This window comes from Blennius ocellaris, assembly GCF_963422515.1.
Source record: "Blennius ocellaris genome assembly, chromosome: 21".
Classification (NCBI taxonomy): domain Eukaryota; kingdom Metazoa; phylum Chordata; class Actinopteri; order Blenniiformes; family Blenniidae; genus Blennius; species Blennius ocellaris.
Genome location: NC_137670.1, coordinates 11,382,348 through 11,407,505, shown reverse-complemented (window position 1 = coordinate 11,407,505; position 25,158 = coordinate 11,382,348). Strand labels below are relative to the sequence as shown.

Below are 25,158 nucleotides of genomic sequence, written 5' to 3'. Positions count from 1 at the left end.
CTGCTCCATTGATTAGTCATGCAGGATATATGCTGGATTTTTAGGAAGGGAACCGGTGACATTAAACGAGGCTGTTTGAGGAGCGGCGTTTCAGATCGACGTTGAACAAAAAAAACAAACCGGCTCCGGATCTGGTTTCAGTGGTTTGGCAGGATGCTCCGAACGCCAACAGCTGGCCTAATATTTGCCCTCCATACTCGTCTGTCACCACGTAGCAAAGTCCGATTAGGGCCTGAATGACACTGCATCGCCTGCAGGCCATTAACATACAGGCGGGATAAAACAATCACTGCTCCCCCTCCCCTCCTCAGCCTTCGCTGCCCGGAGCTCAGGGAAGTGTTGATCATCAGCCCTTTTTTTTAAAAAAGGAAAAGAAAAAAAAGGCTTTGTGCTGTTATTTATGATGGTCCCAGTTATTTTAAGTGTGTGTCGGGGATGTAGGACAGCTCCCCCTGGTTTCCCTCCTTTCGGTGTGATTAATGAGGAGAGCTCAGCAGTTGGCTAACTTCGACACCCGTGCTCACTTTTATGAAAAGATGAAGAGAGGAAACGGGGTAAACGTGACCTGTTGGCTTCTGACCTCCGACTCCTGCCAATAAAAAATGAGGAGAAATATACACACACACACCAAAAAAAACATAGCATGTGAATTTACTGAGATGTCAAAAGGTGAAAACACCCCCAGACTCGAACAAGGTTCAAGTTATTACAAACACCGACTTCATTCCTTCAAGCTGAATGGAATAGAATAACTGCTTTTATCAATATCATTTGAAATCAAACTGGCACTTTGTCCTCGACTCACTTTTTCCAAGAATTTGCTTTGACCTGTGACGGAGCACAATCATATGCAGCGTCACATCAGTCGACCCTCGACTATATTTTCCGGCGCTGTGTTTCCCTCCAGCGGCGGCGGTGGCCCTCGGAGAATTCAAAGTGGGACCCGTGAGGCACTTTAGCAGCCGCCGGAGGTTTATTACCGGCTCCTGATGGACGCATGTCCTCACTTCTCAGAAGCACCCGTAGCCGACGCCGACGCCGCGTGAAGCTGAAGGTTGAAGTCGGCTGCAAAATGGATGCGGTGCAACTGAAAGAAAGGGAAATCGATACCCGCGTCAGTATGTCTTGTGTTTACAATGTTTCCTGCCGTTTTGTCTCGTCGAACACATTTCCCCCGAACGGCTCCTGCTCCACACTGACGAGGAGACTGTTTTTCACCCGTCGGATCACACTCTTTATCAGGCAGGTGATTATATTTGGTAACTTCTTGTTTTCCATAAACTAGTACATGTTAATTCACAACTATCGTATAGAAATCTCACTAAATTACAGAAATTTAGTGAAGTTTACAGAATTATTGATGTGACTTGTGTTATTTTGATCATTTTATTGCCGTTTAACAGCTTGTACTTGATATAAATGCTAATTATAAGGATTAAATCTTGACATTTGCAGTTCCGAAGTAGTTTGTTGGTCCATTAAAGGCGTTTTCAGAGGTACTGTCAGTTCTTTTCATTGAATTATCCTCCACAATGCTCATGTATTCTTGTGTTTGCACTGCTCCTCTGTATTACAGTGGAACTTATTTTACGGTCAATCTCAATGATTGGAGTTCAGTTCACGATAGGTCAAAGGTCGCATCAGGCTTTGCTCGCAGGATCACGTCGTTCTCAACGTCAACGCCACGACACTCACCACATTTGTATCGTTTAAATCGGTGATTTAACAAACTTGGGACTCGCAGCAGATTATCGTGATCCTGAAGAAGCTCGATCCAAACAAACGTTCGCTCGCGACATTGTGGGAGTCGTTTTTCATGACGGCGTTCCCGTGAGCGTCCTGCTCCCGGTTCCTGGCGGCGGCCACGCCGATCCTCGCGCTGCTATGCTGCACGGCAGGTTTCAGGCGGATGTGTTTTAACCCTTTATTGTGCAATTCCCTGGAAATGGCCTCTTTATGTGATTCATAACTCAGTTTAGTGGTATATTTTTTTTTTCTTCAAAAATAATAAAGTGTATATTGTCTGTGATGATATTTCACACGAAGAGCTACTGATTGATTGGCTTGTTTGTTTGTTTTTTTTAATCTGTGTGACATATATATTCAAACATTCCTATATAAATGAAGGACGAAGTTGAGTAAACAGGACTGTCTTGTTTCCAAATGAAATATTTCATCCAACCTGAGGCAAAAAATGTTTTCTCTTTGGTTTTCGTGTGATAAATTCCCACTCAACCCGGGCTTGTACAAATCCTCATTACTATTATTCCAACTAATCGGAGTCGTCCCGGCAGGCCGGCTTCGTCACGAGTCACTTTTGTTCAGGGTTCTCAGTGGAAAGTGTCCGACCGGAGAAGGTCCGCCGTCCACACAGAGAAGAAGAAGATTAACAACACTCGTGGGCGACGGAAAGCTGCAACTAAGCAGATTTACTTCTCAATTAGCTGCAGTCAATAATCAATTTGTGAGCGACCTCTTTGCTTTGCTGGAGCCGCGCATTAAATCCGTTTGGCTCGGATGTGCAGTTTGGATGACGAGCGGAAGGAGAACTCCTTCAAGAGCAGTGTTTTGGAGAACAGGGATGTGGATTTGAGCAGGTGTCGTCATGGCTCTTCATCCCACAAATGCTTTTTTAACCATTTGAAGGACAATGAAAAGACTTGCCAACGTTACCGCCGAGAAGCATCATTACAACATAAGAGAAACATACAATTTTCCTTATTTATTTTTTTTTAATTTTCTTTTAGAATCATCGTTATTTAGAATCCTTTTCTTCCAATTTGAGAATGATGCTAATTTTACACCATTGTTACTTGTCGCATGTTGTTTGGACAAGAGTATCCAGAGGAAGCTGATGCAGAGAGAGAGAGAGAACATGCACCCCCCCCCCAAACAGTGACAGAAGAAAGAGCACGTCACCGTCGCTGTCAGCAGGCGCATGTTTTAATACTCATGATTCAGCACGGCACACTGAGGGACAGCAGACGGGTTCAACACAGGTCAAGTAGGAACACATGATCAAACACTTGAGTCTTCAGCCCCGGGTTGAGACACAGGGTATTTACAGGGAAGGGAAGGGGGGGGGGCTTTTTTTATGTACAGGGAATACACTGTAAAAGCGGTGTAGCAGGTTCACAAGATGCTTCATCACGACACAATGGTTCACAGCACATCAAGCAGAAGTCACATCCAGGGTATAAAAAAACAAACAAACAAAAAAAAAGAAAAAGGAACCGTTCGGTCCATCCAGGGTGGAAGTACAGCAACGTCGCCATCTCCTGGCTACATCCCACATGGGCTCAGAGAGCAACCACAGCTCATTTCACTTCACCAGTTTCTTCTATCTAAGGCAGAACATGTATTAAAGTCAGGTACGGTCGCCATCTATCCACCTATCCATCTACCTATCCACCTATTGATCTATCCATCTATCTATCATCCATCTATCTAGAGCCAGTACAAAAACATACCAAGGACCTGACGGTCAGCACACGATGGCTTCAAAACAAGAGACTCCTCCTGTACAGTAGGAGACCATACCGGCGTCTGTGCAGGTTTCAGCTCTTTAATACAAACGGAGACGTTTTATTTACACGTGATGACTGTTTTTTTCAGACCACACTCCGCTCCCCGAAAGACTTTCAGTCGCGTTTCCAATTGAGCCAGTGTGCATGAATGTCCTCTGTCGTGTTTGGACGTTGGGAATGACAACAGGCTCGTTCCAAAGCCATTCTAAACTCCTGTCAAACGTTTGCCTCATTAAAAGGACAGTAAACCAGTCTGCGACGCTGCAGGATGGTGTTCGAAACAGTCGCCGGAACGTGCAAAGATCACCAGCATGGTCCTGAGGAGCTCAGTCTTAGGCTTTAAATGAACAACAGCACTTTGACTAGTAAAGGTAGAAGACGACAGCCTGGAGAGAGAAGCCCTGTTTGGAAAACAAACATCACCCACGTCTGAATTTCTTTTTTTTTTTTTTTATAAAAAAAACAAAACAAAACAAACTTAGTGCAAGCCTGGCCTGCTGCAGGAGTTCTGGGTTTATCTACATGAATCATGTTGTCACAGTCAGTTGTTTTTTAAACTTGATGCCTAGTTTAGTTGGTTTTTTTTAACCTAAATCTGCTAAAACTCACACAGAAGACACATAAATAGGGGAAATTAGCATAGAGTTTTGTGTGACCGTCTTCAAAATGTCCCCGGGATATTTTAACGCTAACACTATTGTCCTTTAAATACATGCCATGCTGATTTTTTTTTACATGTTTTTTTTTTTTTTCAGTATTTTCAGTCCGATTAAAAGGCCCCGATCAGCATGCTGATGAATCTCCCAGGCTCCAGTCTGAATGGCGTCAGCCGTCGTCCTGCCTCTTTAGAACTCACACACACACACGCACACACACGCACACACACGCACACACACGCACACACACACGAGCTCAGGAGAATCTGCCCACGTTTGCTGACTCAGCAAACGATCAGACACGTTGGGACTCGCACAAAGATCAGATTGGGAAACGAGCAGACGGTCGGACGGTCAGATGGACACGGTCTGATCGGTCACATGGCACAGGTGGTGAGCCGGCGGCTCGGCCTCCATCAGACCAGGATCTGTGCGCCGTGTGTGTTTTGAGTGTGGGCGTGTGGATGATGGCCGTGGTTGTGTTTCGGTTTGACGTCGCCGATGTCGTTGGTTTGCTCCCGGTCGCGGGAGGACTGATCCGCGCGCGCGGCGTCCTCCCGTGTCTCCGTGACCTCGTCGATCCAGCCCCTGAAGCGGCTGACCCGGGTGTAGAGCGCCGGCGAGGAGGTGTCGGCGCAGCCGTAACCCCCGGCGACGACGCCGGCGAGGACCCAGCGGCCGGACCGCTCGTCCTGGCACACCAGACCGCCTCCAGAGTTCCCCTCGCAGCCGTCGCCGTAAAGCAGGCTGGTGTCCGGTGGGCTGCCGGCGCACAGCGTGCCGTGGCTGGAGAAACTGTCGCCGTAGCGTTTCTTGCACTGCCACGATGACATCATAGGGACCCAGGAAGCGATGACGGCGTCTGGGAGGGAGGAGGGACGGAAAAGGAAAAAAAATGTCCAGGGTTGCAATATCAACGTTAGAATCAATTTCAACAATGCTCTGCGGGATAAATTAGTTTGGAATATCCCAAATGTCCAAATGTAATAGCAGCTTTTTGTAGGCCTCAACATGCATGTTTGTTTTTTTAACTATCCTGCACAGAATGTCTTTGATAGTAATGCTTAATTAAATGAAAAAACAAACATTTCAATCAAACAGGGCAGGAAGATAATTTACTTCAAGGGCCTGAGGTTGAGTAGTTTTACTCTCGTGGTTAAGAATAGGTCACATGATGGCAAAAATATAAATACTGATGCATCGACACTGCAGATCTTAAATAAATCATGTCAGTTATTAATTAATAAGAATCATTACCAGTTAGTCCAATTTGTCTTGTGACATTCAACAACTGCAGGATTTTATACACGATATATTATAGTTTTGTAAACCGTTTTTATCCATTCAATAGACTTATTTCTATGTATTTAACAGGCGCTGTTATGAGTGATATCCACCACAAGATGGCGCTACAATACAAAGTGATGACGGCATCTCCTGCCTTGGAAAAACGTTTGCGTCACATTTTCATGGAGATTCATGTATTCGTTGTGCTTCACGGGAAGTTCGCCGTGAAAATGAGAACGACATCGAGATATTCCTCGACTTTTCTCACCACAAATCAACAAAAGCGTTTCACTTCTCACAGACGTGTTTGCTTCTTATTTCCTCTTTCAGCAGGACAATAAAAAAGATGCCAGGACAAACGTATTTTCCAAGTTATAAGGTTGTTTTTTTTCTGAGACGTGTGTACGTGGTTACCTGGCCCGGTCCAGCCCGCGGTAACCATGACGACGCAAGAGGATGGAGAGCTTCCAATTGGCCCCATGTCGGCGGAGGGAAGGCACGCCGCGTTGGTGGCGGGGTTAAAGGTCATGCAGTGGCCCTTGGCGCTGGGCAGCTTGAGCAGAGCCAGGTCGTGTCCTCCGCTCTGACCCTTGAACTTCCTGTGAACCGCCACTCGCTCCGGGGTGAGCGTCTGCTCCGACGCCCCGACTCGCACCAGGTACCTGGACGGGTCGCTGCCGAACCTGGAAGGGAGACGGAGAGAGAAGGTGGGAGATTTAGAACCCGCGTGCCGCGGCGCCCTGCGTTATGACCCTATAATGAACGGCTCTGCGCCGGACTCACCTGCTCACGCAGAACGCAGACGTCAGCACCCAGCAGGGGCTGATGAGGGTCCCGCTGCAGAGAGGGCCGCTATCCTGCTCCTCAGACTGGAGCCACACCGACACCTGCCATGGCCACGACGTCCTGAGCAAGAGAACAGGAATCCAAATGTGAGACCGGATGATTTCTTTTTTTTAAGCTTATTTACACACCAGTCATTTACAAAAGGGTTCTTAAATTACGGCTAAAAGGGCTTTTAAAAAATAACTACAATGGGGGGGGGGGCATGCACAACTGCTTAAGAGACAAAAAAAATGGTTTAAAGGCTCAAATGTGAAGATTATCTAAAAAGATAATAAAAAAAACTTTTGCACGTTTAACAAAACTCTTCATGAAATTCCTTTAAGCTGCATTAGCCTGGTTTTAAATGAGTCATTTTATCCAGATTGGTCCAAAAACATTTTCAATTGCAAATTTTATTGCTTTGATTTCCCCCCCATCTGAATATGGGCTCATAGGAGCTGCGTTCAGAATCTGCTGTGTCTGTGTGAGCTGGACTGGCTCCGCCCACAATTACCCATCTTAAGAAGAGGAGGAAGTACTTCCTCCGGTGGTGCCATGTGCCAGAGCAGAGCTGCCTGATTGTGGGAGGAGTCAAAGGGAGGAATTTTGGATAATAGGACCCCTTTAAAGTTAAAAGTTAAAGCGGAGTTAAGTTGGTTAAGTCTCCAATTGAGACTCCACTATTACCAAACACAGTAAAACACGTGTGGCTGCAGGTTCAGGACATCACCAGACGTGTGCATTCCTCACCGGAGCGCGTTTTCCTCCCCTTGGTTCCTTCGCTTCCCCCCCGTCTCCACCATCTTCCTCAGACCGCAGCTCAGCTCCTGAGGCCCGCTCTGGGCGGCGGGCTGCCGCTGCCGCGGCGTGGCGTCGCACCGCGCCCCGGCGTCGTCTCTGCGCCTGCAGCCCTGGATGCTCTGCCCCAGGGAGGGACACTCCCCCAGGAACTCCTCCTTCCCCGTGCACCTCACCTGGTCCAGGTGGATGGGTCCCTTCCCCTGGCCGAACCCTCCGGCCGCCACGGCCCCGCCGCTGAGAAAGAAGTGGGAAGATTGCGTGACGGGGAGGGGGGTTTTTTGTTTGGTTTTTTTTCATTGGTGTTGTTTTGACTGGAAGTGCGTGTCTCTCGCTTGCGGGAGCATCCCAACCTGTGTCCAAGCTGTCTGCACACCACGGCCGCGTTGAGGTCGTTCCAGCCCGAATCACAAATACTCCCCCAGCCGCCGTGGAGATACACCTCCACCCGACCCTCCTTCCTGCTGCTGCCACCCACCAGACGCACCAGGGGACCTGACAGGAAGACAACAACCGCTCGCTATTCGTATTCACTGTCAGCGCGCCCACACGGTGCGGTGGAACAGAGACGGGGGGGGGGGGGAAGTGTCAGGCAAGTGTCATCTGTTTATTCGGCTGCTATTTTCATTCTAATAAACTGCGTGTTTTGACAGGAGCGGTGGACGGCGGAGAGAGGAGACGCCCGCCTGCTGTCAACATGTGACATTAGAGTATTTATACTGACCCACGGCCAACAGATCGAGGGACGGGTTAGACCTGGAGTCGTACAGTGAGTCACATTGATCAGGTTGAGACGACGGACCTGTGGACGGGGCGATGGCCGCCACCTCGTTGGTCTCCTGGCCGGGCCGGCCCCTGCAGCGAACGCCGACGTCCTCGCCGTGGGAGCAGTCGGTCCGTCCCCAGATCCCGTGCCGGCAGTCCAGGAGGGACGTCTCGGACCCGTCGCACTGGACGTCGTCCAGGAGGATCAGGCCGACGCCCTCGCCGAACGCGCCATCTGACACGACCTCGGCGTGACCCCTGAGGGAGGGCGGGAAGAGATTCACTGTCCGAGTCATCTGTTTAATTGTTCTGTTCAACTTGAGAGTCACGAATCGAAGTCGAGACTTAATCTAAGAACTCAGAACTAATCTAAGAATTCATACCTGTAGCCCAGCTGTCTGCAGACGACTTCGGCGTGCTGCTGGCTCCAGTGGTCGTCGCACACCGTCCCCCAGTCGCCGTTATGGAACACCTCGACTCGGCCCTCCCAGGGACTGTCTCCCCCGACCAGACGCACGACGCCATCTGAAACCGCGTCGCGTCACAATTAAAAGGCCGACACGCTTAAAAGGCGGTACGGCGAAAGCTCCATTTTACAGATGCTGTGTGGATTGATAACGTTTCTCCTCGGCTCTTTGGGCTCGCCACAAAACAGGATGTTGCCGTTTCATGAAGTCATGATTAATTGATGCCCGGGAGCTATAAATAGGAGCTTTAATGTTATCGGTGTGTGTGTGTGTGTGTACCGGTGTAGGGGCTGCAGGAGACTCCAGCGTCCTCCATGTGGTCACAGTTGTGTTGCTCCCAGTCGCCGTGAGGACATTGAGCCAGGAAAAGTTCATTTCCCGAACACTTCACGGCATCCAGCAGGATGGGACCTGAACCCTGACCGAAGTGGGCCCAGGACCAGGCCTTGGCCACGCCCCTACAACACACACATTTACACCTTTTGTTTAAATACGCTCTCTCTCTCTTTTAAAAAAAATAAAATAGAAACAGTTCTGAAGCTGGGAACCAGCTGGGAACCCTCCTGGACTGAAAAAAACAAAAACAAACCAAAAAAAACCGACGACCTGTAATTGAGTGTTTTCAAGAGTGTGATAATAGTGGTTGACGATCAATAGCTCAGCGGCTCCTTCAAACAGCGAGAAACAAATGTGTGAAGATATCTGACACACGCACATCCACTGCAGAGGAAAACATACAATCCAGGTGGGAGAAAACAAATCATTTTCAGTTCTTTCTTCTTTTTTTTTTCCCTTTTAAAGTGTCAAAACACATCAGAGAGCGCATGCAGCTGTGTGGGATCCTGTGCAGCGGTGCCAGGACATGTATTATTCACACACACACGCACACACACACACATGGCGAGGAGTCCCCGGGTGCTTCCTGAGATAAACTCTACCTGTTACTGAACACGACAGTTGTTTGTGGCCTCAGTTCCACTGTTGTTTGACAGTCGTCTGCGTTGTTTCACCGGGGTGAGCAGGAAACGTGTGATTCTAAAGGCTCCGGCACAGTTTCAGCCTGTCACTTTCTACTCTAACGGAACATTACCTCGCGTTGCTGCACAGGGGAAAACTTTGCATCCGCTAGTTCCTTGGGAATCCGAGGAATTATCAATGCTATTTAAGTTATTTATCTGTTAAGTCATAGTTTCTTATTGTATCGTAGTATACGGCGACTTTATTTCATGTGTTGCATACAAACAAAAGCTTGACGTTTAGGATTGACCTTGATAACACGAAGCAAAACAGGACAAAGCCTCTGACACGTTAAAGTTAATTCTGGAAATAGTTTAAAACAATATACAGTATAACCCCGGAATCTGAACGTTGTTGATTTGTAACGGTCCCATTGATCGGATCGGATATCAACACATTGTATGTAAAACCTCCCATGGCCTGGTTTTTGATTTAAAATAAGACGATTTATCACAGATCTTGTGAACAGGTTGTTGGCTATTTTCTCAATCAATGAATCAGCTTTTTTCCCTAACAAAGCACTTTTCATACAATAAAATGTAGCTTAAAGTGTGTCTTATATTAATTACATAACTGTTATCATGCTTAACCAAACACCAGCTGCATCACAATGCATTCATATTAAAGAAGGTATGATATTTCCTCCATTACACACGCTGCTTATTAAGCTCTGAGCCATTTTACGTCATTATCCATGGAACTGCAGCCAAATCCTGTGTCACAACAAAGGACCAAAACATATTGTCATTTATGGAAGCTGTTGATTTACCAAATGATTAGTCCTGTTTCCTTTTGTTTTGTTTCGTTTTGTTTCCTCCTGTGTTACAAAACTCCACTGTCATCTAAAACTATTAAAAACACATGAGTGAGTCACACCGCTGCGCCGTTATAAGCTCCTTCATTACAGGGAACACACGCTCTATATTTTCAGTCAGATCCCCAAACGTGTAATAATCCACCGCTGAAAATAGTCCCCAGCAAATGAAGCTTTTTGATGATTTTTTTTTTTTTTTTTGGGAGTGTGTGTCGAACTGCTTAAATCCACAATCCCCAGACATCCGGGGGAATTGAATATTTCTGACTGATGTCGTTAGGAGGTATTGGCGGGCGTCAGTAATGTATTTCATGCCGTTTCTCCCCATTTCATCTCGGTTTTTTACGTTTTTCAAATTGAGATGTTTCAGTGTCTCGAGACATCGCTTGTAATTTGACAACCTCGTCTAAACCTGAAGTTCATCTCCACATTCGAGCGATAATTAAGACAAATTCGATCAAACCCTGCCGTATTCGTGGCACTCGTGCAATTCCCCTACAGAAACATTTCGAAATACTCCATTATATTCCTTTAAAAAAAACCCAAAAAACCAAAAATGTAACTTATTATAATGTTGCACCAGAAGGGAGAGAGATTATTTTTGCGGCATTGTAGTGAAACAGACGCAGTTCCTTGACTGGAAATGGAGCGTAAATGCACAGTGATGGATGAGCCAATTCCATCACTGGGGGATGTTGATCACAGTACCGGAGCACAGAGTTGAAGGTTTAAACTGACCCGAAACCAAGCTGTCTGCAGACCACCTCGGCATCCCGGTCGTCCCACTGGTCATCGCAGACGGAGCCCCACCGCCCGGCGTGGAAAACCTCCAGCCGACCTTCGAAGTCTTCCTCGCCTCCGACCAATCGCAGCGGGGGGCCACTGCCTGGAAGAACAGTGTCGGTCCCAACAACATCAAAACACTGTGTGGAATCTAATAATACTTAAACATAGAGGAAGATGCATTTTTATTTTTATTTTTTTATTTTTTTTTACAATTTGGTTAAGCTGAAAAGTTTAGTCCGACAATAAGAAGCGCGCGCATGCGCAAAATTCTTCAGGCCCCGTCCGGTTGCCATGGCGCCCCGGCGAGTCACACTGACCTTCTGGTGTCGCGCACACCACGGCCGCCTCGTTTCCATGGCTACAGTCGCCGGTGACGAACGTCCTGCTCCGGCACTTACTCACGGTGTTCTCGTCGCCGCGGCAGCCGAGGCGCTCGTAGTGGAAGAGGCCGGAGCCCGAACCGAACTCCGAGTGCTGCAGCGCGGTGCCGATCTCACTGCGGGAAAAGAGGCGATACATAAATAAATACATAAATAATCTGTATTGAAGATTAAAAAAAACAAACAAAAAAAACTCTCACCCTAAACCCAGCTGTCTGCAGATCACACTGGCATCTCTGTCCGTCCAGTGGGAGTCGCACACCGCCCCCCACTGGCCGTTCAGGTAAACTTCAACACGCCCACTGCCAGAGGAGGAACTGCCAACCAGACGGGCCACACCTGAAACACACAAACAAACAGCAGTTTGAGTTCATTTAAATAAAAACAAAAAACGTCTCGAGATATGAAATGCACCTGGAAACGGACGACTGCAAATGAAGCCTCAGGCCTTAAACACAGACATTTATTTGACCTTGTATTAAGGAATGGTCTCATTTGACAACTCCCTTTTTTTCTAAACGCATCATTGAATAAACTATACGTGAGAACATAAGATAGCACTAATTATTCATATAGGTTTTATGCCTTTTAATTTATTTGAATTACATCAACAACAACATGGCTAGCCCTGTATATATTAATATTTAACTTTATTCTGTGGTGTTGATAATGTACCTTCTATGATGCAAGATGCAAGTGTTGTTTGTTTTTTAAACATGCACACACTAGGTCTTTATTGTTGTACCGTAAGACTTATTAATGTATGGGCAATCCTTTATAAAGGCTACACACTATATTTATTTATTTATTTGTACAAATTGGTGATTTTGGTAATTTACCACTAAAAATGTTCAATTTACAAAAATTTTACTGAGTGCTATGTTTAGAATAAGAATCTAGTTTGGATATCAATGGTAGGAGCACTATATATTTCATTTGATGAATCAGTTTCACAAGTTTTTGGCCTGAAACCAGTCAGAAGAAATTCTCTTTGAGTTTCACTGATGTTAAAAAACATTATAGATGGGTTAGGGTTAGGGCTTTTTTGTGTGTGTTGGTGTCATTGCACTGGTCTGGTGCGGTGGTACCCTGGTGGCAGTCGCAGTAGGCCCAGCCAATAGCCCCCGAGTTCTGTCTGAAGAAACACCAGGGGTTGGACTCGCGGTCCGGGTTCCTGCAGAAGCTGTGGTCACCCAGCCCTCGACCCGGGTACTGCATGACGTAGTCCGGAAACTCGGTCCATTTCAGACAGGGGGCACCCGAGTCCGTCTGGGACACGGTGCCGTTGTAGTATCCCAACTCGGTGAATCCCTCAGAGCAGGACAGAGGCACTGCAGACGCAGGAGGAGGAGGAGGAGGAGGAGAGAGCGAGTTAATGATGAGGAAGATGACAGAACAAGATAATTTGGATGAAAGGAAGAGGATTTAGGTCAGAGAGGACAATGAGCAAGAACGGGGAGTGAAATAAGGAAAGTTGGGGAAGAAAAGGGACGCACGAGGAGTAAGACTGGCCTCATTTAAATCACATTACCCCCCCCCCCCCCCCCCCCCATGTCTGCTTTTTTTTTTATGTGAACATGAAAGCTTATATAGATGAGCCTCATACGCTGCCCAATGCCACGGCGGGATCCTTCCTAATGCGTTCAGCCGCTCCTGATCCCTGCCGAACTCGTGAAATTTCCACGGCCCCAGAAGTCCTCGCAGTGGTGACCAGGAACCTCCAGTAATCTTCTCTGAGCAGGGTGGAAGTGTGAGTGGAGCTCAGAGGGACTGAAACGCTGGATCGAAGCAGGGGCCACGGCAATGAACTTTAGAGTAGATTTAAAGGAGCCTTTTCGTCGTGCCCGCTTGTATATTCATGAAGTAAACACAGCGGAAAACAGAGAAGCACAGCAGGGTGCGTCTGCATCTTTTGTTGCGGGTTGATATTTCCGACGCATTACATTGATGTTTTATCTTGAAAAGACTGCTGCTGCTCTAAATGTGACCAGAAGGTGGTTCTGCAACGTCGATGAATTTCTTACGAGGTTTGGGAGTTAACACAGCAGGTTCAATCACACACTGCTGAATATGACCGATAAGATCACACGCGCACCAGTAACAAGGCGTGACGGGCGCTAGAACCCGATATTTTAACGTGTGAGACGAGATTTCCTGAGCATCAACGCAGAAAGAGGAAGAATTTTGCTTTTTCTCAACGCTACTTCATTTCCAGAGTTTCTGCTTTGCTGGTTTTATGTGATGTGAACTAATATTAATGGACAAATACGAATCTGCAGTTATTTTTTCTTGAAGGATTATTGGTTTTTGCACAAGAACTATCGATCCTGAAGGCCAGAGTGGACAATCCAGTGGGCCTGTTTGAGACCGCGGTGGGCCAGGTGTTTCCTCTAAACCAAAGAGCAAGTTGACTTGTCTTATTTTAGTCTCAACTTAAGAAGGAATCCCACACTGTGTCTGTGTTTACATCACTTTCTTTTTCATTTGGCTTTGACTTCATCCTATTCAATTCCCAGTAATTGCACATGAATGTTGCTCTTCTTCGCTGCCTCTCAGTGTTGTTGTCATGATTTGGAGTTGTTTCCTTAAAATGTACTTTGCGTCCGTCAGCGACGTGCCACCCTGGTCTGATCCTAGTTCACCAGCCTGAGAAATTTCACACGTTAAAATTCTTTAATTACACCGTGGTAAGGTTGCCTTGCTATGTTGCATCGTCTTCTCACGTTCATCCTCCACATCAGTGCTTTGGGGATTTATTTTAGTTGTTTGTTGTTGTTTTTTTTCTCCTCGAGGCCAACCATCCATTAAAGTATGATTAATAGGAGGGGGTGTTTTGGTATCCAGCAACAGTCTCTTATCGGTTTGACACACACAGCTTGGCCCTCCTGCAACATTATCTCCACTGTGCACGCCTCATGCACACTCTACACACACACACACACACACACACACATGAAGGAGAAAGCACTGGGACCGAATTGGAGGCAGATAAGAGGGAAAGCTGTAAAAGCACTGACAACTAAAACAGAAATATATCCCCAAGTATAAATAATAAAGAGGACACTCAGGAATCGTGTCCTTTGCTTGAAAGACGCTCAGAAAGAAACGTGTGCCTGTCCCTTTAAGAGACGGAACTCGGGCAACAAGACAGGAAAGAAAGTGAAAGTGACTGCTTCTTGGGAGACCATCAAGCAAACTCCCACTACTCTATTTTTGTCTCCGCGGTAAGTGTTTCTCGACCTTTTACACGCGTTCAGTTGCACTTCTCTCTCGTTACTCCTGCAGTTTGAGCGAAAGCCCAGCCGTTTTGCAGCTGCCTCGCCCACAGTTGATTAATTATAACAGCCGCGAGTGACACAGAAACACGTCTTTTCGATCTGAAAGTGAGTGTTAACGTCAACGATTATGCAACGTTATTGAGGCAGACAAGCCAAAAAACGAGACCATTTTCTTCACCAAGCTTCACTGTTGTGGTTAAAGTTATTCCAAGGAAACAAACGTCATCTGTGAGGACAGTGGGTTGCCAGGTTTGTGCACTTCAAGCTAACCAGTGGCGTCTGTATGGCTACATCTGTAAATGGACATAAATGGTCAATGAAAATGAATAAAAATGCAAAATCTGGTAACTCAACTTCTGCAATTCGCTGGTCAAATACGTTTTAAAAATAAGAACAAGCCCCCAAAAGCATTAATTGTTTGTGTGCTCGTTGGATTTAGGTATACAGTACTAATGAATGCTTGGGATAAGCGAATACACTGTTCAAGTTAATGAGTGTTGCTGTAGTTAACGGTCTTATTAGTAACTTTAGATAGTGAGTTGAACTCATTGTATAAAGTTATTTAGTTTTTCTTTATCAAGTTTTCCTGTTTCAGAAACTCAAGGTAGTTATGTTGCTTTTATTTTGAAGTTTGTTTTGAATGTTTGGAAAGAAATGTCACATGTTTCCTGAAGTCTGAGATTCATCCAGAATATAACTGAATACAGAAAGATTTTTTTTTTATTATTATGTATTATTTAAAACTTCCTTATCAACAATCAATAGACCATCTTGTTAAGTCTTCTTTTCTGTCATGTAATTAATTGCAGCTCTCGCTGTCTTAATATTAGAGAATAAAACTATTGTTCCAAAATTCTTTGTCGTCTTTACCCAGAAAATATAATTTCTTACTTTTTTCTTCTTTTGACAATTTTTTTTATTTGACACTTTTTAGATTTCAAGCATTTATTACAACTCATCCTGGCATAAACTGTCTGATGTTGAGTATATTTGTGTTTTATTATTTATATTTGCATTTTCAAAATACCGCCTGTCTTAAGAGGGATAATAAGTCAATATCAATGCCATAACACAATTCTACCATCTCATTCAGAGGCTTCTGTGTGTTTTTCAGACATGGCGTCCAGCCTCGGAGGGTTCTCTCAGGATCAGTTTCTTTGTCCCATTTGTCTGGATGTGTTCGACCGGCCCGTTTCGACCCCCTGTGGACACAACTTCTGTCTGCCCTGCATCTCCTCCTACTGGAGCGAGCCGCAGGCCTGCAGGTGCCCCGTCTGCCAGCAGCTCTACCCCCGGAGACCCGACCTGAAGGTCAACACCTTCATCTCAGAGATCGCGTCGCACTTCAAGTCGCTCCAGCTGACGGACGTCGGTGCCGGGGGCGCGGCTCGGCAGCGGGCCGGCGACGGGAGCGCGGTGCCATGCGACGTTTGCGCCGACGTAAAGGAAGACGCCGTCAGGTCGTGCGTGGAGTGCCTGACGTCGTACTGCGCCGTCCACCTGGAGCCTCATTCCCGGGCGGCTGGGCTGAAGAGGCACACGCTCGTGGAGCCCGTGGCCGGTCTGGAGGACAGGGTTTGCAAGGAGCACGGCAGGCTCCTGACGTCGTTCTGCACGGACGACGACGTCGTGCTCTGCGACGCCTGTGCGAGCGCGGGCCACGCGCGGCACAAAGTCGTTCCCGCGCAGCAGGCGCACGTCGCGATGAGGCGCCGGTTAGCGAGCACTGAGGGCAAAGTACAGGAGGAGATCCAGAGAAGGATGGACAAGGTACACAGCGTGAAGGAGTCGCTGAGGCAAAGCAAAGCTGAGACGGAGGGCTTGATAGCCAACAGTGTGCAGGAGTTGGCAGAGCTGGTGTTTGCCATCCAGGAGAACCAGGCAGAGCTGGTCCGGCTGACCGACGAGAGGCAGAAAGCCAGCGAAGAGGAAGCGGACAGATTCATTAGGGAGGTGGAGAGTGAGGCCACCACGCTGCAGAAGACTGCGGCAGAGCTGTGGGACCTCAGTCAGACTGAAGACGGCCTCATTTTCCTCCAGAGGTACTCAGAAGTGACGTTGCCGCCGCACACCATGGATCTGTCCACGTTCAGTCTGAACAGGCAGCCGGAGGTACAACACATGCACCGGTGCGTGAGCAAGTCAGTGTTAGAGCTGCGAGCGCGACTGAGCCAGATGAGCTCCGACATGAAGAGATATTCAACAGGAGGAGGCACGTCGACCGGCAGCGGTCTGAGATATGTGCAGCAGTATCAAGTGGACGTCGTGCTCGACCTCAACACCGCTAACCCACAGCTGATTCTATCCGACAACTGGAAAGAGGTACAATACAGCCCGGATTTCGAGCGGTACTTCCAGCGGGCCCAGATCCCGAACCCGAGCATGTTCAGCGAGCACCTGGGAGTTCTGGGGCGGAAGGGCTTCGCGTCGCGCAAGTTCTACTTCGAGGTGTTCGTGGGTAGGAAGACGGAGTTCTGCCTGGGTGTGGCCGTGGCGTCGATCCCGAGGAGGAGGGAGCTCACTCGGACTTTCTCCTCTGGCCTCTGGGCCCTCTGGTTCATGAAAGATAAGTTTGAAGCCTTCGACTCTCCGGGTGTGCCGGTGCACCGGGGGAAAGCGAAGAGGATCGGCGTGTACGTGGATTACGAAGGTGGTCAAGTTTCATTCTTTGACGTGAACGCCGCAGCACTTATTCACTCGTTTTATGACTGCGACTTCACAGAGAAGCTCCACCCGTACTTGAATCCCTGCGATAATGAATACGGTTCCAACTGGGACCCAATGATAATTGTTCCTGTTCGTCATGCAGATTAAACAGAGACGACAGACACCCGGCAGCCTGATCATGAAAATGCAGCTGTTATATTGAAAACGCATACCTTCTTATTTAAGATTCTACTTTCTGTTACTGCAACTTTTCTTGAAGACAGAAAGTAGACGGCTTTAAGTGGATTAGAAGCACCGTGCCTTAAAGACAAAGGGGGGGTTTTGGAAATTAACCAAATGATTAGATTTACCCGGAGTGGAAGCTTTCTCGACTCAAACGTTTGCAAACATCATTGCCTTGATCAATTATTTATCTTCAAGAGAATGTAATTGGGTGGATTAACAAAGCAGAGGAGCTTAAATATTGAAATATCCAATATGATTAAAGTGGCGAGGTGTGAAGAGAGAAAAATAGATGATAGAAATGAGAAAGGAAGCAGCGATCACTCCTGTTGTGTCTCTTAATGTTTATTTCAGGGCTTAAATAATGCAAATGTTACCGTTTGAGATCATGGACCCAGCATTGCTTGTGAAGTATTTCAGATTACACTTATATTTTTTTTTAATGCCTTTGATTTATTCCAAATAATCACATAAGTGTCATTTCAGAAGGGTGTCAATTTTTTTTATTGAATTTTTTTTACATTGTCTTCAATATGAAGAGTTTGCACAGAAATGTGTTTGCTGTTTCACTGTCGGGACGAACCGAGAGAATACATTCTTTTCAGAGAAGGCGAAGTGGTTATAAAACTTTGTGACAGGCGGACGCCACTACAGTCTCTCCCGCCGTCACAAATCTCGAGGTTCCCGTTCTGTGTCGTGACGCTCGTGAAGTCTTAATAGTGACTTTAGCGTCTTGTTTTGACATTAACAAGTAGCAGGTACCAAACACTTGCAGTTGATCAAACCGGACAAGATAAAACAGCAGCCGCTCGTCTCGATACAAGAATATTTCTGTCGGGTTAAGTGCCTTTTTTTTCTTTTTTTTCTTTTCTTTCCTCAGCACTTACTGTGACATCAGGTTGACTCCACAATGATGCAAGCTTTTACCTGCGACAGCTCGTTTTGCGCGGACGACGGTTTTGACGTCTGCGCGTGTAAATAATGAAACGGCTCGATTCCATTGAGCTGCTTTGGTCGTATGAGGAATCTTCAACTGAAGGACAGAGTTGGTCAGGCCGTGGTAGGATTAAAATGAAGTAACAAGAAACTAAATCAGTGATGATGCACACTACATGAGCTACACTACATGTGTTTACTGAGGTATCATCTGGTTTATAAAACTGTGCAAACGTGTGTGAGGTTGAGGTGAATGTAGTTCTGCAGGTTTATTGCTCTGTAATGGTGATTAAAGATTTATGATTGGATCGATTAAAGTGTAAAAAGAATTGCATAACAAACGTGGGATTTTCTTCGCTCCACATTGTCATCCTTCATTTGTGTCACCCCATTTTGACTCCCGACTTCATTCTGGCGAGCGCTCAGAGCACAACAACCGCCACCCCGCTCTCACCATCCTCATTGCCACGACAACCATATTCTGCCTATCGCCATGGGAACGCTCAGTTTCCCCACCACCACCCACCCCCACACTCCCATAATCCATTTCCCAGCCACAATGAGTATTCGACACGGTTCACACTCGGAGGCTGTATGGGGGGGGGTGGCGCCGGCCTCCTCAACACAAAACCCATTTTAATAATCAGAAAATATGACGGGGTGTGTGTTCACACTTTCTTTCTTTTTACCCAATTCTCATTTCTTTCTTTTTTTTGACCCAATTCTGATGTAATTGTGTGCAACAAAGAGGGTGTGTTGCGGGATATTTTGACTCGCGTTTATTGAGCAGTCAAACCTGGAGGAAATGGAGAATAGAGCTCACAAAGCAACATCTACTGTATTTCAAAAATGGAAAGCGGCCAGAAAAGATCCACGCCCCACCCCCACTACCACCGTCATCACGGCTTTCAATGCTGGACAGAAAAAGAGACTGAGGTAGAGGTGGAGGTGGCTCTTGTTGGGATGAGGGATGGAAAAAAACAAAAACACCAGAGAAGTGAAAGGAGGAGCAGCTCCACGGTGGGTTTTCATGTGTCTGACTCAGACTGTGGTTTTTAACTGGAGGGAAATACAAGCAGAAAGAGCACAGGAGAGGGGGAGATGGTGTAGGAGGGATGGAGGACGGATGGAGGGACGAAATGTGCCGACATGACTGAAGTACCAGCGTCCGCCTACCTGAGTTCTGCACCTCGTTCAAGTAGCTGTCCTCAGCCACAACCTGCAGAAGGAGAGAGAAACATGCAGGCGGGTTAAACGCACAGTTTGGTTCACGGGAGTGTGATTCCTGCGAGCCGATGACATGAGAATACAGTTTTAAACACGGCTGACGGAGAGAAGAGAATCAAAGTCATACATCAGTAATGCCATGTAAGCAAGGGAGAAGCCGGCGTCCCCGTTTGACAGACTTGGGGGGGGGGGGGGGGGGGCATGGAGGAGGTGCAACTGGTTGCGTTCTTGATCGTGCATTATTGAACTGTAAACAAGTTCATTGAGGCAATGCTGGGAGGGAGATTATCACTGGTAGCGATGCAGATCCAAGATGACAGAAATACTCCAGTCCTCCATTTGATCAAAGCATAACAGTTTGCATTTTTTTCCCCCCCAATATGGTAAACAAGGCAGAAACGTTAAGCACTTGTTTACTGTTGTTTTAACAGCACTTGGTAGTTATTGGACCATTTCAATGGCCACATACAGTTTGGCCATAGGGTTTGTTGTTGTTTTGGCAGGAATGCAGCATAATGTCTGAGTATTTACCCAATCCTTATTGTTTTCTGACTTGCAGTACGGAATGCCAGAATACACTGGAACACAGTATAAGACAAAAATAGTATTCAGTATTTTAATACTTGTCAAAGTCAACTTTATTGTCAAGTGTGCTAATATGCATGACATACAGCACAGATGAAATTTCAGTCCTCTCGGACCCACAGTGCAAAAATGCATGTAACAATATATTAAAAATAACAATTTAAAGATTTTAAAAATATATACACCATGTAATCCTATAAACAGTAAAGTGACATGTACACAATGTCTCTTTACTTGCTGCTCGATAAGGATGAAAACTGTCAAATGGTGGGCCTGGCCCGTTAAGACAAGATAAACCTGACCTGACTGAAGATGAAGGATTAATTGATTATTAAAAAAAACAAAAAACAAAAGCCCAGTGGAACACTCAGACTATTCTGAACGACATTTCCAAGCCTTTATTCACAAACACAACCACCGAAGCAGCAATGCATCAGAAGTAAGGCGAGACTTGCTTTTTGTTTGGGGAATCTAGAATATTGTCAATAACGCCGGGACTGCTTGCAGCCGTTACTGTCCTCCGTCATTAAGGAGCAGGGGCAGGTTGTGCCGGGGCACATCATGGAGCTGTCGGGCTGAAAACAAAAAACGTAGCAAAACAGAAACTACATATACTCCTGGACCATTATGCGGTGATGCTGCTATTGATTTATCTTGTTGGGAGATTTTTCACTCCACTGAGCTTCTCTCCTTTCACATTCTTCATGTGGTATGTGTTTATATATCTATTCTCTCTCTCTCACTATATGGATAAAATCCAATTAAACACAACGGGTCAACTGAAACGGCTCGAATAGGATGTTGGAAGAATAAGTTTATTCTATAATTGCAATTTAATGTGATTCATGATGTTGGACTGTTTGATACTCCACATAGACACACCCTGACCTTTCTGAGGCATACAAACCCCCCCCCCCCGTCTCCTCGCTCCGTACGGCAGACATAACAATCAAGTGCTTGTTTCCATCCATACATCAGGGCAGAAGAGGAGAGGGCGGCCACGCCGCTGCCTCGCCTGAACAACTGTGGCAAGGACAGTGGAAAACAGCCCGTTTCACCTTCGCACAGGTGAGCCCTGATGTCACTCTCAAGCAGGATCAAACTGCACACACACACACACACACACACACACACGAAACCATCACGCCGCCGCCTCCCAGAGGACAGTGCCCGTCCTAATGACATTAGGACAGGAACAGGTGACCCATGCCAGGGAACATGGCTGCTGATATCTCCGGTCACATCAATCACACGGCTCCATTAGAGCCGGATTGGTTATGACGGCTTTGCAGCTGCGTCCCGCAGCCTTCACTGCAATGCAAACACACACACACACACACACACACACACACACACACACACACACACACACACACACACACACACACACACATGCATCATGCAGGAGCAGAAGGTTCACACGTAGAGCGACGGAGACAAATAAGCAATCAGCCGGTCCATTTCATCCCCCAGACGAGAGCCGAAGCGAAGAGCGACGTTTTCAATGTCTGAGCTTTTAGTCGTAACTGATCAAACTTGTGTTCGTCTGAGCGCTTGTTCCTGGGAAGGTTTTGGGGGAAATTAAAGTAGATTTTCTTTGCTTTTTATGATTTAGGCTTGAGAGAGGTCAAACCTGTTAAAGCACAATTTGAGTCTCATGAAGTGTTTTGAGTTTTTTTTTTTTTTGACACATGCTGCTGCTTATTACTGCTCGTATTCTTGACAACCTTCATGTGTCCCCAAGAAACAGGCGGCGTTGGAAACCCGGTGACACGCTGATAATCAAGATGCTATTGACAGCATTTGTACCATCGGGGAGGTGGATATCCTGTAGTATCACAAAGAAAGTTAAAGTAGTACAACCTCGTGTTTTTTGTCAAGATAAATGTAAAGATGTAAATGTAATGTGTGTCAAGGCATCATAGCGAGATGAAGCAGTGTGAAAGATGGATTGACTGGAAACATCACAAGTTCCTCCCCTGATTCTGTTTTGGTTCGTAAGCAGAGTTAAGAGGTCAGAGACAAGCGTGGCATCTTGTGATCTACTAATTGAATCTACAAAACAGTTCTCTGGTTGCTCCGGTGGCCGACCGGTTTGTTGACTCGCATCGATTTTATTCTGATATTTTGTACTGTTTCACTCTCTCTGGGCACCGACATTAACTGCATTTCTGTTCACGAAGGTGGCAAAGTCATATCGAGAGGTGGAAACAGTAACTGCATGGCTTTAGATTGTACCTAATTACAAGCAAAAGCACAAAGTTAATGTAGTAAAACAATTTTCACAGTAGCTATCTTTAATCGCATTGTGAGTAGCAGACCCTTGATTACATTCATATGTATTAAATCTATAATTCAGAAAGTAAACTGTGGTCATTTGGTTTGTACAAAATGTAGATATGACACAGTCATATCATATAGCAAACTGTACTTCACTCTGAAGGATATTACAAACTTAAGTTTGCATGTTTTCCCCGGACATGGTTTTTTTTTTTCTAATATGCTCATTGTCAACTGGGAACCAGTAACCTGTGGTTCAGTCATATCATTCACTTCTACATCTCATTAAATACATGTCTTTCTCAAGTATACAAAACCTAGAGCCCTAAAACTCAAATGCAAATGTAAGATATTGTCATGAACGTGGGCTTTAAACGATATTTAGCTTTTACTCTGCAAGTTAACCTACATTGTTAGTTTGAGCAATAAATTCAGAGTGAAGTGGGGTTGGGTTTTTTTCCCAGAATATAAGAAAAGAATCCACTAATTAGATTTGTTGGAATCTTTGATGTTTTTGCTCGGATGTTGGCAACAAAAGAAAGTGCTGCTGCACTGGGGCGCCTCCCTGTCGAACAGATTTGTCTAATGAAGTTGAGGAATTTTCGGGGGGCGAAAAAGCTGAAAGTCGTCTTCAGTGGGCTGTTTGTGCTACATGCATGGCTGTTCGCGGGTCTAATTAAATCCTGCACACCGCTGTACTCCTCTAATGACTTCTACACAGCTCGTATGCTGCACATTAACACACTTTCTGGTGGTGGTGGTGGTGGGGGGGGGGGGGGGGGGTATGGAAATGAATGAATCTTATTATGAATTGATTTGGTTTATCATTAATTGACTGTCGCCACTTCTCGTGTGACTGATCCAACATGCAGGAAATGAGGAGGACGGTTCGCCACTTCATGAATTACTGAGGCTGACTCCCAGCTGATGCTGTTCTCTCTCTCTCGCGCGCGCGCGCACCTGACAACAGCACCCGTCTTCTCGGTGTCAGCGGCCGATGGCGTGCGGGGGTCCTCTCATGATACCACACTGGCGGCGGCTGCGAGAAGTGCCTGAGAGCATGCATGGGTGTGTGCGCGCGCGTGCGCCACAATGCTCGCCGTGCGTAATTGGACCATGTTGCCGCGCGATGCCACCGTGTTAATAATTTGCACGAACACACATGTGATGCGCGACCACCGCACCTGCTTTTGTTGTAAACCCAGCCTGCATAAGAGGGATTTACGGTGAAGCATGGGTGGCTGCACGAGCCCTGGGATCCTTATCAGTCCACTGATCAGTTCAACCATCGGCCTAATGAAGGTTTTGTTTTGGTTGTTTTTAGCGCAGGTCACCTCAGCGCGACTGTCACGGGACATTGCTTCATTAAAAAAAAAAGAAAGAAAGAAAGAAAAGAACACACACACACACACACACACACACACACACACACATGTATATATATATATATATATATATACAAATGAGGCCATTAAAAAAAATAAAAAAATAAAAAAACCAAGCCCATCATCCTCCTCACCATCATCAGGCAGGATGGAGAAAATGTACCAACCTCCGCCAGCAGCGGCAGCCAGAAGCAGGCGGTTCCGATCAAGTACAACATTCCCCGGCTGGTGAGAGCCATCATCCTTCCCTCCCGGTGTGTCGGTGTCATAGCCTGGAAACCCGCCGCTCCTCTCCCATGTCCGAGCCCGACCGGTCCTCCGCTCCGTGTCCGCTCCCAACTCACCGCCCGGGTGTGTGAGTGTATGACGGTGTGTGTACGTGGGAGGTTTTTTTTACGCACAGGAGGAGGCAGGGTGCGGCACTATAAACGATTCACGGGATGGAAGCACGCTCTCTCTCTCTCTCTCTCTCTCTCTCTCTCGCTCTCTCTCTCTCTCTCTCTCTCTCTCTCACACACACACACACACACACACACACACACACACACACACACACACACACACACACACACACACACACACACACACACACACACACACACACACACACACACACACACACACACACAGAGCGATATGATCCTGGGTGAAATAGTGTTGAGCTCTGCAAAAAACCTGATACAACAAACCTCTCTCTCTCTCTCTCTCTCTCTCTCTCTCTCTCTCTCTCTCTCTCTCTCTCTCTCTCTCTCTCTCTCTCTCTCTCTCTCTCTCTCTCTCTCTCTCTCTCTGACACACACACGCACACACACACACACACACACACACACACACACACACACACACACACACACACACACACACACACACACACACACACACATACACACACACATAGGGGGTTTGCATGCTCTCCTTTACTTTTATTTACTCTTGTTCGCAGTTCAATATCCTGTTTTTAAGATTAAAAAAAAGAAAGATCATAATAATCAGCTGTGATCAGGTCCAGTCAATAACCTCATATCTGTGAAGCTTTAGAATCTGGAGCTCATTTCCTTCAACATTGATTGTGATTTATTTATGTCCTGACAATGTAGGTTGAGAAATGCATCAGCCTCTCCTCACTGTGAGAAGGTGACCAGTTTAAGTCTTTACCCAATGTCAGCTGGGATCCAGTTTGACACAATGGTAAAGAAAACTGATGAAAGTTTTCTTTACTCATATCTCAACTTGGACAATAAATCAATTCAGGGATA

General features: G+C 46.4%; 2 protein-coding genes across 2 annotated transcripts; one reads left to right on the top strand and one right to left on the bottom strand.

Moving 5' to 3' along the window:
* Positions 1-1,003: 1,003 nt before the first annotated feature.
* On the bottom strand, positions 1,004-24,171 carry LOC308145587 (neurotrypsin-like; the record flags this gene model as incomplete). The annotated part of the gene is made up of 16 exons (XM_080517052.1): positions 1,004-1,087; positions 1,732-1,887; positions 4,606-5,045; positions 5,885-6,153; positions 6,254-6,376; positions 7,046-7,330; positions 7,447-7,588; positions 7,896-8,116; positions 8,242-8,383; positions 8,605-8,783; positions 10,895-11,038; positions 11,256-11,438; positions 11,523-11,661; positions 12,411-12,653; positions 19,602-19,644; positions 24,070-24,171. 16 exons carry the CDS (start codon positions 24,169-24,171, stop codon positions 1,004-1,006), a joined length of 2,895 nt encoding a protein of 964 aa, XP_080373178.1.
* LOC308145936 (E3 ubiquitin-protein ligase TRIM58-like) lies at positions 14,483-18,686 on the top strand. The gene is made up of 2 exons (XM_080517536.1): positions 14,483-14,546; positions 15,715-18,686. Exon 2 carries the CDS (start codon positions 15,717-15,719, stop codon positions 17,412-17,414), a length of 1,698 nt encoding a protein of 565 aa, XP_080373662.1. The 5' UTR covers positions 14,483-14,546; positions 15,715-15,716; the 3' UTR covers positions 17,415-18,686.
* Positions 24,172-25,158: the final 987 nt, after the last annotated feature.

What these genes read in the sequence shown, in the direction of transcription:
- LOC308145936 (XM_080517536.1), top strand. Translation starts at nt 15,717, where the DNA reads ATGGCGTCCAGCCTCGGAGGGTTCTCTCAGGATCAGTTTCTTTGTCCC.